The following is a 13,887-nucleotide window of genomic DNA, read 5'->3' as shown; positions in this document are numbered from 1 at the left end:
ATGTTTCATAAGTTCGGTATTACCGAACCGACAAATCCCAAAAAATTCTTCTTATTCGATCTTCATCTTCCTTCTTCTTCTTCTTCTTCTTCCAGAAACGACTCTCTCTCTCTCTCTCTTCCTCTTCATTTCTGACTTCTATTCTTCTGCCATTCTATCTTAGATTAAGGAGTACAAGTTGCAAATCTCCCAAACCTCATGGTGGAATCCAGCTCCTCTTCTCCTCTGTCTCACTCTCTCTCATCTCCTCCACCCATAGGAACTAGATCTGTTTTCTCTCTCCTCTGACACCCACTTCCGGTCACCACCGTGACTCACCTCCACCATCACGGACCTCACCGACCTCCGACGATTGGTGTGCCAAAATACCAACCGATACCGACTGTTTACCTCGGTAAACCGAGGTTTCGGTAACCGAACTTCCGGCACGGTACCGGTTTCAATTCTGACGAAACCGAAGATCTTCGATCGGTATTCGGCTGAGCCCAAAAATGTCGGCAACCGTGCCGCAACCAGCCCTACAATGCACACCCCTAGCCTTTACCTGGTCATAGTATTTCGTCCCTACAAACTAGTAAGAATCCATGATCCATCTGTCCAAGGTTGCCCCTATGTATGTCTTTTGTTGACATGAAGTATATAACCTAGCTCATTTCCATTACACTCCATTTTAGAATCAAGTCTAACACTAGTTTCTGTTGGTCATTCTTCACCAAACAAAAATAAGAAATAGTAGGGAATAAAGCATAAAGACTAAGGCCATGTTTGTTTCTCGGAAAGTGGGCATTGGGAAAGGAAACATTTTTCTTTCCTGCGTTTGGGACAGCCAAGGAAGGGAAACATTTTCCCAAAGAAAAGGAAAAAGTGAGGGAAATTGGTTCCCTCCCCCTCCCCTCCGGAAACATTTTCCCAAAGGAAAGGAATTGATTCCTTTCCTTTCTGGCTACCAAACATGGCCTAAGACTTGCTTAGGGCAAGAAACACCAAAAGCGGGTGGAATAAAGAATGTACACACGCGTACTTCTTCCACAAGTGGGTAGGATTTATTCATTTATACTCCAAATTTCCCCACTGCTTTGGAGTTAGTGGAATGATTTATCATACCTACATGAAAATAGCTTAACAATATACAAAAGCAAGATTTTTGAATAAAACACAATCAGGATAACCAAAATTCTTGACACATAGCTATATACTGTAAGTGACACGACTAAACATGAAGTTGGGGACATTCTGCACTGCCCACACTGCTTTATTCTTTTATTAAAGCACTACCAACTCTATATTCGATTTGGATGAGTAGGTAGTGGTCAAAGAACAATCACAGAAGACTTTTCAATGCCCACCAGAAGAAGACGAATATAAGAAGCCTATTACAAACAGAAGCTCCCACGCTCTATATATTCGTATGCAGCTAGTTCTAATCAAGATGCAGTTCAGAGTTTAAAATAATGAATGAAATAGTAAAAAATCACATTGAACAGATAACAGTAATTGATACATTGTCATCATATAACACGGGCACAATCACCAGCTTCGCATATCACAACCGCATGTTCTTGGTTCAACTGACTCGCCAAGTCAGGCTGGAGCTTGTTATACACTTCCCTGACAAATGATGCAGCTTCAGCTGCAAGATTGGCATCTACCAGTGCAACACAGCACCCTCTAAATCCGGCACCACTGAACCGTGCTCCAAAGACACCAGGAGCCTTTAGGACGATCTCACGCAATTGTATCAGAGGTTTACAACCTTAAACAATAATGACATCAGTCTGAGATAGGTAGACTTGGCAGTATGTACAGGCGAGAATGAGATAAACACTTGTTTACCAAGTTACAAACTCCAGTTTAAATTAATTCCAAAACTTGTATTGCCATTGCAGATTATTCAAAAATGTGAAGTATATTGATGGTATTCTCAAGTATAAGATTTACTATCATTGGAGGTTGATATCAGGGATTGGCAGATATTAAGATGTCAACTAATATAGACAGCTCATGAAATTTTGGAAATGTAGCTAAAAACTTATCAAAGTTTGTGGTGAAATGAGTTAAAAGCTAGCCAAGGAGAAAGACTTTCCACACAGTGCAACTCTTCGCTAAAAGCAATTCGTTTATAAATAAGATACATGATTATCAGTTAAATGCATCAGTACAGATATCACGGTGATGGATGTCACAGATAGTACAGATATAACTACGACAAACTGCAAATGTATTATTATTAAAAAGTGAGAACACTTTTTTTATTCCTTTCATCATTTCAATTATTTGTCCCTGTCATTTTAAAGCGCCATGATAAAAGGGAGGACTTGGGAGCGTGCTCTGAGAAAAAGGACAGTATAAACAAAGGAAATTAATCATACCACATTCATAGTTCTGAATTGAACTTAAGCCAGATTCTGTAATGAGTGTTCCAAAATCTTTGAACCTCCCTGAAGCCCAAGCTTCCAGTCCTGAAATAATCACATTAAATTAAGTAGTTAGAAGTTGATAAATGAAAGAACATGGAAATTAAATAGCATGAGCTTTGACAATTTAAATGACCGACTGTACACCAATAATGGAAATACCTTTTATAACCCGCATATTCTCAGAGAAATAATGCTCTGCTCTTTTGGCTAGATTAGATTCTAATATGTGCTGCAAGAAAAAGAGGTTTGAATACATAAATAAATTCATGATGAATTGAAGTCCACTGACCTTATACTAATGAGGAAAATTGTTCCTAGAATATCAACTAGGCAAGTATCAGTTTTATATATGTATATAGAGAGGGCCCTTGTACTAAGGGATCCTTTTTTTTGGCCATTATAGAAGGGCCCTGATATATATGCGTGTGTGTGTGTGTGTCCCTTCCTCAGTGCATTAATCAAAGACTTCTCTAAATAATACAATTTAAATTGCTTAAGCATATGAGATTCTACAAGAAAATTTTGGCCAAACAGTTTCCGAGTTTTAATTCATTTTGTATCCTATCAAATAATAAATAACTTAGCAAGAAATGCCAAGGAGGCAATGAGTCAACCCTCAGAGGCCAATGAAGCTCATGCAAACACATTATGAGCAATCTGAACAATTGCTAGATGTCATCTAAAAGAAAGAGGGAGAGGACAGCAAGAGACTATGCTAGACCTAAAAGTTAACAAGACCAATAGTTCACCCTGAACAAATGGCCTAATTACACACTTGATTGAATGATAACTAAATCACTGCAAGCAGAACAGCAAACGAAGAGGTCTGAGGCAAAGGCTGCTAGCTTCATCAATGACTATTAGCTATCGGCTGCTAGCTTCATCAATGACTATTAGCTATCAAAAGATAGTCTGTAAACCTTATGAAAAGAAACCATACTTTTTACTAGTGACATTTTCCTGAAAAAACAACATGATTCTGAAAGATGATAAAGGAACAGGGTATTTTTAGGCCATGCAGGGAAACAGATGGATTTACCTTGTATGAGGGGGCTTCACATTGATATTCTAATTCCTAGATGAGCAGTCACCTACATTACCACTAAAATTATATACGATGTAAATAACCAATTTGCCATCTCTACTACGAGTCATATCCTTCACATAAGGGATCAGAGGTACCACTTGCAACAATTTTATTGTCAGTATCTAAAATTGATCTAACTCTACACCTTCAAAGTAATGTTCAGTTCATAACCTGGGTTACATGGATTTTGCACTTCACCTTGTACCTATCTTGACAGGACATATGAGGGCATGGCTATACCCCAACCAAATTGAGCTACAATGTCTTAACTGAGTTTTGCATTGTTATATACATGCACCAAAACCATAAGAATCTCTATGATAAAAGCTCTAGAAACATTTTCTTACCTTGTGAGTTTGATAAGCTTCTGGCTCAACTGTTTTTTTAAGAGAAAAAAAAAGTAATTCAATCAATATCATGACAGGAGATAATAGGAATGAATTTTAAATTTGAGAAGGTCAGGTGTAGGGACTAGCCATTAGATAGGACTGGCTCTGCTGCACCATTTCCAGATGCACTGGTAAAATGGGGAAATAAGTACGTCAGCTTGGATATTAATTGTTAAAACCAAAATGAACATAAATACAATTCTAAATGCTGCATTTAACAATTAATAAGAAAAGAGCTATGTCGACTTGTTGCTTGCCAGTGTTTTTTGTGGTCAACTTGAAAAAGATTCTGGGGTTTTGACCAAATAGCTTAGACTTTGGAAAAGCTTGAATGCCTATGAACTATTTGGTCCAAATGCTACCCTATTTCTGGTAACTCCTAGAGGCTCAATTTGATCCAGTGCAGTGTTACTCTATCCATGAGGGGACATGGTAGTGTGTTGCATAATTAGTTCCCTATATTCTTGGGCTCATTTTACAGTTTAAGGTTTTGGAAGAATAGTACCTACCTATGAAAAATTAAAAAGCCATACCCATAATTATTTGTGCATTGGTTTCTCTGTTTGACATGTGGAATGTAATTGTAAGTTAGTATTAACCCGTTATTTTCCATCGCAACACACAAATACAAATGTAAATGATTGTCCAAGTAACCAGAGGGCCAATCCCATATATCCATTGGGCATTGGTTTCCCAGACAATCCAGATTTTTAAAGAAAAGTTCTCTTTCCAAATAGTTATGACTAAAATTCCACACGAGATTTTCGCCCAAATTTCATGTATTTTATTTTCTGTTCATTCTTCACCAAATTTAACAATGACTGTGTTGATGGCATGCATTCAACACTACACCACCCCAATCGAAAAAGACTGCAATAGAAACGTTATTGTCTAACCACTTGAACTTCAATTAAAATGAAGAAGAGTAAATGTGTTCTTGTTTGCAAAGGAAAGAGATCTTACTGCAAAAGAACCGACGCAGCCTCTTGACACTCTCCAACTCGACGATTATATCCAGAATTTTCAGTTAAAGCATGCTTTAAGCCTGAAAATGCCAATAATATTTTGTATGCTTCCTGCCACTCCGTCTCATGGTTCTTGCCCAATTTTGGCGGGTGTATGAGCTTATGTTCTTTAGTCTACATATGAAAACTACATGTATGAGACATCATATCGCTTACAATTGTAACTGGAGCAGAATCTGATATATGTGGTTATAGACTAAACAAATGAGCTAAATAAACATCCCAAATTAGACTACAACCTGTAGTATAGAACAACATAGGAAAATATATTGCTCAAATATAACAGCAATATACCAATAAGAACAAACATTTAACTTTGAGGTGCAGATAAACTAAAGGCATGATTGATTCTGTGATCGCATGCGTATCTGCAACCGGGTAAGTGTATCTAAAATACTGTGGTTCATGCATCTATATAGCTCGGCTAAAAGTCTTTTAGATGTTCATTCATCAGTCTTCCTCTGTTTCCTACAAGTTGGTTAGAAATTTCCTATACCCCCGTTCGCCCACCTACCGCTGTTCTCCCATTTTCTTATGAGGCATGCAACTTTTGAGCATAAGAAGTAAAGGTTTAGGGAAGTGACCTTTAGAGAAAGAAATACATATCCTGAAGAAAAAGAAATATTAGAAACAAGTTTTTAAGGATAAAAATAGAATGATAATAATAATAATAATAATAAAAGCTCTTGGGTGTTAATCTTCAAGACAAAAAAAGAAGCTACCGAAGCAGAAGTAAAAAGAAGCTATATAGTTCATGGTTATAGAAAAGAAAAGAAAAAATTAAACGAAAAAATTCTGTTTCTTAAGACTCAAAATGTTGCTATGCCACTTAAACTGAAGTTCGTTATGTGGGAAAGAAGCTCAATGATATATCAACCCGAAATATTTCAAACCCAATTTAAAGGACCTGAGACTAAGGATGATTGAGGGTTCAAGTACCTCTAAGCATCCGTTTCTACACTAATGAATAGTATATCAATAGCACATGTAATTAGAGAGAGCAACATAACATGATAAATATCCGATGCACAGGAAGAAAACAGCTCCCACCAACATAGACATGTTCTTTAAACTTGAAATCTAATGGGGAAAAAGCATCTTATAATTAGTTCAAAATGATTAAATATAAATACTATAAGGGGTAAATTTGATATTTTTTTTCTGAACTTTTACACATCCCACAGCATGACAGATAACTTTTATAAGTATAAGCTTCCTTACGACCAAAATCATGAGTTAGGGTTTTATGCTTCTTCTAAAAGGCTATTCATTGATTCACATGGAATGTGTCCACCACATAAAAGCTCCCGAAATACTTAACTGTCCACATGAAAGCCCTAAGCTTAGTACACCTAAAACCTATGCTTAGGGCTTTAATGAATAATACTTAAATAGTCATCAAAATACTTAAAAGTTATGATGAAATATGATTTCAGACACTCTTCTCAAAGAAATATGATTTTCAGACACAAAAATCTGTGTGCATGTTGTTACAAATGCAGCAGAGAATGCAGACTCCTATGAGCACTCACCATAGGTCAGAAGACCAATGTATAAAAATAAATAGAAAGATTAGTTAAGCAGTTTGTGAATATGATGGTTGGATCATTCAAGATTTCAAGTCATCATAGTATAACAACAATGCAGAACAAATCAAAACTCTATAAGATAAACATATCCAGAATAGAATCAGACTCTGCAGTTGAAATGAGGTCATCACTTTGCTTCCAATTACATCAAATACACTCATTTTTGTACATTACCTTGCAGTTCATGCACAGTAGAGAACCATAGCTTGACAGTAATATGGCTGATTGGTCCAATATACCATTCCTCAGGCCCCGAAATTCATTTTCAATCAGCCTACAAACATAGATTTAAACTTCAAAAGGTTATTTTGATCAGGAAAGTAAAAAGAAAAAGAAAAAAAAATCAAAAATAAAAGGTTTGACACAGTACAAGAAATGAGGAAGCATGTTATTGGTAAATATTCCATGTCATGTAAAGGTGAGACCTTAATAACAGAAAATAAGTAACTGAATTGGAACACGATGAACGAAAAAGAGACCAGATAGATTAAAAGAAAAATTTTAAACAACAGGTCAAAGGAATATTTCACAAAGCTGATATTACTCTTTATGGGGTAGAGTGCCCAGCACTCAAGTAAAAGCAAAAACAGTGAATCTGTTGGAATGAAAACCAATTGTTGGCCACAGATCCCAACACTTGAGCTTTTGGAAATAGAGTGGTCAACCAACAGATTCAAAGTAGGTGATCATGATTCCAAATTTCGGTAGTTTCAACCTCCCAATATAAGTTGAATTTTACTTGTAGGAGAAAGAGGTCAATGCCTGGGGGGAAGTGCTAGATTATTTAATTTTTGATTTTTGATACAAAACTATAATTATATTAAGAAAAAGACAGAAGTATCCACATATTGGACCCTCAAATGTTAAAGAAACCTACCGATCATACTCAATATTTTCTTCAGGGGACACAATCAAATTGTTTGCATTTTCCAAAGCCATTAGGTAAGCTATGCCAACCTGTCAAAAATTTGATTGTTAAGATTAATGGGTTGATGTTGGTGGAAAGAACTTTCCGCGTATTAAGTACAAAGCTCCACAAGCTGTCTACTACAGAACAGTCTTCAATCTACTTAACTTTACCAATATAGAACAAAGCATAGATAGTGCGAAGTAATTCTTAGTCTAGAGTTTCCTTCATTCTGGGATGCTAATATCAACAAGTTTCTGAATGATAACCTAGCTCCGGCTGTAGCTATTAATAGGGCAGGTTGTCCACTAAAATTTTATAAATTAGTATTCAAAAACTGTTTTCAATGGACAAGCCTTTATGACTATTTCTCAGTTTGCCACATGATTTCTTACATCATATAATTCTAGCAGTGTAAAATTGTATGTGCTGCAAAACTGGCGCATCTGCCTTTGTGTTCTTGTTCTTTATATCCAAGCTATAAAATGGATGAATTAATATTATAATTTTGAATATGATAGAGCATCTCAATTTTAATATCATTCAAGGGCATCATCTGTTTCAGTATATTAATGTAGCAGACCAACCAATGCAGTGCTAGACCAGTTCCCTGCAGTGGTAAACCAACCCTCCCTTATCTACTACTGTAGAGAGCTGGTCTACCGCTGCATTGGCTGGTTTACCATTAACATACTGAATCATTTTCTGTCTTTTTAGTTATAACCCACAATAGAAATTTTAATATCTACCAATTTCCCAGGTAAAGTACGAAATGCATAAAAAATAAATATATGACCATGAAACAAAAACCATTAACTGCAATATTCTGATTCTTTTTGTTGCATGGTTTTGTACACAATCATAATCCATTATCATCATTTAACAACAAAGGCAACAACAAGAAATACCAACTTACAGCAGCTGAAGAGCTAATGCCTGAACTGTCCATACCTTCAGTACCACATATATATCCAATGATACCCTGAAACAAGTGAAACAAATCATCCTTTTCTTTTCTCTTTTTCTGAAGAAAGAACAAATTATCCTGTAAATAACTGTGTAATGAAAGATAGCACAGAATCATCAAACTATATATGATTTTGAGAAAACAAACGATACATGATTTGCATTTAAGAAAATTGTTGAACTAGCAAGACTTTACACAGGAATCATCTAGATGGAGGGTTGATACCTAACAAGTTTAACAGAAACTGTATAGTAAATCAAGGTCATGTGATGCAATGTAGGGGATCACATTCTGTGGACCTAAATCCCATCCAAATCTAAATTCAATGCTTAACATGGAGAAAGAAATACCGGTACCATCAGAAGTTGCTCTTTTGTCAAGTATCTGGTGCTGGGTAAGATACAGTAATATACTGATCATTGTATTCCAATACAATTAGGACAGAAAAGTAAAACTGAAATTAACGACCCCTTGTTCATCCAAGTGAGTGATTCCAAGTGCTTCTGGGAAAGGGTGGAAAGGTAAATCAAACAAAGAGGTGTGTCTTAAGAAATCTACATAGGAATACTGAACGGTAGCTTGAGGGCTAAAGTTAGCTGATCCCTAGTAGAATGACAGTTGGATACTAGAGTGAGCTGGCCTCCTTCAAAAAACTGTCAATACTCGACATAAATTCTATAATCACATCTTTCAAATGAATGCAACCCTCCACAACTCAACTAGTCCAAGATATATAACAGATGATCATGAAGCTGGAGCAAATCGTGACGTGTCCCAAAAGAAATCTCCCATGTATTGTCTGCGCCCAATGACCTACTTGATTACTCCATTACACAAAGAATGGAAGCTATGGAATTTAGCCATCGATTTTTTACAGAACAAAACCAAATTTTGTGCTGTCAAAATGCATAGTAATGCCTGCATATCCAAGTTACCTACTTTGACTCTCTATCAGGTCTCCATCACTATTTGAAAATAGTAATTAATAATAATAAAAGGCTATCATAGTTCAACCATGAAGTGCAATATGTTCAATTATTTTACTTCTTAGAAAAGTGTGAGCTGTGAAGATGGTCAATGAAGGCATATCCCTTACCTGGACAAGACAGTTCTTCCTACTCTGTAATGCATATACAGCTCCTCTTGCATAACTTCCCCAATCACTTTCTTCATCCCTTTTGGAAGCATCATTTCCATTGTTCATAGGGCATGAGACTTCATCAATTCTATAGAATGAACAGAAAAATAATAACGTTCACCAGATGTCACACAATTTAGTACAATGAAACGCAACCAGCAATAGAGACTTCATAAATTCATTCACAGACAGTATGAATACCACTATTTATATGTTACTGAAGTAGAATCCTGTCAATTTCAGTAATTTCAGAAAATAAATAGATAGAATGCAAAGATAATATTTACTGTGACAAAAGTAATTAATTTTTAGACACTCCATATTGGCTTGTGACCTAAGCAACCAAACCCCTTCATAACTCATTGAGGACTTTCTTAAGCCGGCACGAATCGTGTGTTTAAATTCCCATCCCATACAGGTCTTTAGACTTCTTTAACTCAAAGAAGCTGCACAGTGAAAATAATCAGTACTATCATCTTACTAATTTGTTTATTTGTTCAAGTATGCCTGCCACAGTATAGTTACAACCTTCTTCTTTCTTTTATGTATTTCCATTTTAAATTATTTTTCTTTTTCTTCCATTGATCCCTAAAACTCCCACAACCTTAGAAAATAGCCCTTCAGAACTGCCCTAAAATTCTAAAATTATGCTGCCCAGATTCACTGCAACCTATTTTTTATCTAAACTTGCACCTGATGCCTAAAGTATTCAACCTAGTGCTTAAACCCTAATTTAGGTTACATAGCCTACTAGTGCAAGATCACCAAACTATAGTGAATGTGTTTCTTAAAGGTTTACTTGATTGGGATTTTAATAAAGGATACAGGAAGGCTTATTTTGAAAAGACTGGAGCTTGATGGCTTTTTGTGCTATTGGAATTATTGTTTACACTTGCTTGAATTTCCCATGTCATCCATAAAGGCTTCGATATTCTTCTTTTATATATTGAATAAAAGCTTAGATCACTTAAATTGGAATCTTCAACTATATTTTCCATTATCTTCTTCTTGATAAAATCCTGAGCTTTCAAAGCTGGAAAAGTGGAAAGGGTGCTAAACTGCTTACCCTAACAGATGGTCACCGGTCAAAGTACTTGTTCTTGTCACAGACACACAGTCTACTTGGGAGTTCAAGCTGCTCTATACTTAAATACCACAGGCTCCAATTCAATGACCTTGCCGAGCATTTGGCAAGGCCTTGCTGCTAACAATTACAACTCGGGCACAACCAATTCGCTAGATCAAGCCTTGAGGTGCAGTAAGCCAACATATGCCCTATAAATACCAATTCACTATAACCCCAAGCATCACCAACGAGATAGAAGTCTCCATGTAGTGATTTAAACACTTCTTCAATTATAAGGTGCAGAAAGGGTTTATATTCATGAATGTGGTGCTTAGCAGGTGACCTTCATGTTTTGTCATATAGATCAAGTGAATAAGAAGTTATCCTTTTTTTTTTTTTTTTGGTACTTTTGACATCAGCATTATAACCATCGAGCAAGATCTATAAAGGTCAAGTAGGTTTGATACAATGACCATTTGACTCAATAGTTACTTCCTGCTATTAGCTGGCAGAAGTTCTGAATTCCATAGGCAGATTTCTAGATGATGGATATTTTAACAACCTACAAGTAGTTTAGTTCTCATTTGACACGTAACAGTAAGAGAAGCAAACAGTAATGTGTTTGCCATTTCAAAATAGCCTTGATGTACAAATCCTACTTGCAGTACTTAAACTTTTTTAGCTAGAATGACAGCAATAGAAACTTAGTAAGCATGGATGTGAAACAATTTAAGAAAACAATGGATATAAATAAGAAATACCATGAGAAAAGACCCCACACCTGAACCTAACTTCGCCTTTAAACTGTCCCGAGCGTAGAATAACCTACAGCAAGCATTCAATAACTAAGCAGGCAGATGACAAGGACAGTAATGTTCAAAAATGATTGTGAAAAATCTAACATTTAGATGTATCTTTCACTATTTGGCAAGAGTTTCTCCTGTATATGTTTTTGTTTGGCATTTCCATATTTCCAAAGTATTCAAAGAAATTTTCAAAATACATTCTTCGACAAACAGTGTACCAAAGAAATCAAAGAGTGGTATCTTTTGATGGCTTTTCTTGATTTCTATGTGATGTTGGCATACTCCATGTGTCATTCAACCACCCCATGCTAACAGGAGGCAGGGAGGTTGACTTATATAAAAGTATCCAACTTTCATTAAAACAGCTTACAGACACTCGGTCAAACTGTACTTGGAATTCCTCAAGTTGTGTAGGAGGGATGGGGGTATTATTTGGCCTTTGAAAGGAGGCTGTATCAGAAATCAAAAATAAGGTCAATCTAGGGCAAGACTACAGGCCAAGACAACAGAGCCAAGAATGAGCCACATGTGCTGGTTCTTAAGTTAAAAGCCAAATTAGGTGAAAAGCTAGAACAACACACCGTAATACCATGCAAAAATAGCTAACTTTGTTGGACATCGTCACGGTTTCTAACCACGTCAGGTTTATTCTGGTCATTGATTATTCAGTTTAGGAGTATGTTTTATGTTTACCTGGGTGTCACCAGAAGGAATGAAACCTAAAAGTATTCCCTTGTTAATTGTCATGGCAGATACTATGCCACCCTGCAACCATAGAAATTAATAAGTTTCATCATACTACCTAAAAGTATATTAGTAAAAACAAAAACAAAAACAAGAAAGGGTATCTAATAGAAAAGCTTTGACAAAAGCCAGATAATCAATCATAACATGCAGAGGTAACTAAATATGATTCCATGTACCCGAAATTTATGCTGTCGAAACATAAGAGGAACTGAAAATTCTTTTTCGGGTGAACAACACATAAATAAACAAGATCAATCATGCATGCTGACATCAAATAGAGAACTAAGAGCTACCGAAAACTGACCTGATGATCGATATGAGCTCCGAGTGGACAAATTCGATAAGGAGAAGCCGCGCACCGAACTTCTTCCCTTCCTCTCCCAGACATTTCTGAAACTACCCCTCTAATTTCATCAAGCTGCAACACAACATAACATTCACATGATCAGCATACAAAAAAACAGTAAGTAACATCCATACATTAGTAACATAACACATGAAAACAAACTCTAACAAGTTTTCTGAAACCAGAGCTAATACACTTAAACCCACAATGAAGACAATTCCGTGACCCACGTTGTTGTTGCTTCCAAAAGCAAAAGCGCAATGTGGGCATTCAATTCTAGTAAACAATGCAAGAGGCGAAAGAGAGAGAGAGAGAGAGAGAGAGAGTACCTGAGGTTGAGAAGGCCAAGACGATTCAGCCATGTTGGGAAGTGAGGTTGAAATCGCGAAGCTGGATGGAAATAAAGGGCGGAAGCTTTATATATGTGTGTTGGGTTCAGCATTGAAAGATTTGGTGGATCTCGGATGATGATGTGTATATTCTAAGAATTATCGATTACGTTGAGCGGTCAGCGTCGCGGCACAGATGGAGAAACAATTATTTGGTTTCCCAGCAAATTATGACACGTATTTCAAAATCATTTCCCAAACCAACATTATGGATCGCTTTACTGGTGGTCACGAGACGACATCGTTTGAAACTACTAGTTTCTTTTTTCTTTTTCTTTTTTTAAAGTAGAAATATGAGTTTTTTTAGTAAAAGTATTTGTAAATGCTTTTACTAAAATACATAATTTAAAAAAAAAATGCTCTCTCTCCCTCTGCTCTCATTTAGGCCCCGTCGTTTAGGTGGCAAGAATGTCAAAATAGGAAGAGGATTTATTTTCTTTTCCATATCGATATGGAATGAAATATGTTTTGGTATTTTCATGTGGGTGGTTGGAACATTACTGTAAATTAAATTCTGGAATTAATTTTCTATTTCTATTGTGACTAGTTAATTCTATTCAAGCTTTATGAGGGAGTCAATCTCCAGTTAGGTCTCATTTTTTACAACCAAACTGCACCTCTAGATATAGTTTGGTAATTGGTACTCTCTCTCTCTGACCTTGAGAGAGAAAACCCTAAAATCCCCAAAAGTCGGGTTTTTTCCCACACCAATATTCGATCTCGTCCGGCGGCTCCCCGACCGGTGTTGGCCTCCGGGCCTTGCCATCGTCTTGGGGTTGCTGCCGGATGGGCTTTCGATCCGATTTAGCCGAATCATCCATGGGTGGTGCGCTTCGGGGTTTCCTGACTGCTCGGGGTTGGGATTCTGGCCGCATCTCAATCGACGACGGGGTGTGCTGATCAAGACCAACGGGTTTTCGAGCGGCGTACGGTGCGGCATGAGCTGTGGCGGCGTGTCTCAGGCATGAGCTGTGGCGGCGTGAGGCGCGGGGGTTTGGGCCGAAGCGGTGAGTA

The 13,887-nt window shown here is 36.8% G+C and overlaps 1 protein-coding gene across 1 annotated transcript; it reads right to left on the bottom strand.

The window, feature by feature from the left end:
- Positions 1 to 1,217: 1,217 nt before the first annotated feature.
- LOC133710560 (galacturonokinase) lies at positions 1,218 to 13,008 on the bottom strand. The gene is made up of 14 exons (XM_062136662.1): positions 12,814 to 13,008; positions 12,443 to 12,556; positions 12,085 to 12,156; positions 11,367 to 11,410; positions 9,478 to 9,607; positions 8,331 to 8,396; positions 7,385 to 7,464; positions 6,682 to 6,781; positions 4,857 to 5,032; positions 3,981 to 4,021; positions 3,852 to 3,880; positions 2,577 to 2,646; positions 2,370 to 2,459; positions 1,218 to 1,753 (listed from the first exon to the last, which is right to left on the bottom strand). Exons 1-14 carry the CDS (start codon positions 12,844 to 12,846, stop codon positions 1,509 to 1,511), a joined length of 1,290 nt encoding a protein of 429 aa, XP_061992646.1. The 5' UTR covers positions 12,847 to 13,008; the 3' UTR covers positions 1,218 to 1,508.
- Between the last annotated feature and the right edge of the window lie 879 nt (positions 13,009 to 13,887).

This window comes from Rosa rugosa, chromosome 5 (assembly GCF_958449725.1).
Source record: "Rosa rugosa chromosome 5, drRosRugo1.1, whole genome shotgun sequence".
In the NCBI taxonomy this organism is placed as follows: domain Eukaryota; kingdom Viridiplantae; phylum Streptophyta; class Magnoliopsida; order Rosales; family Rosaceae; genus Rosa; species Rosa rugosa.
Note: the sequence above shows the minus strand (reverse complement) of the source record. Positions and strands in the feature narration are given on the sequence as shown.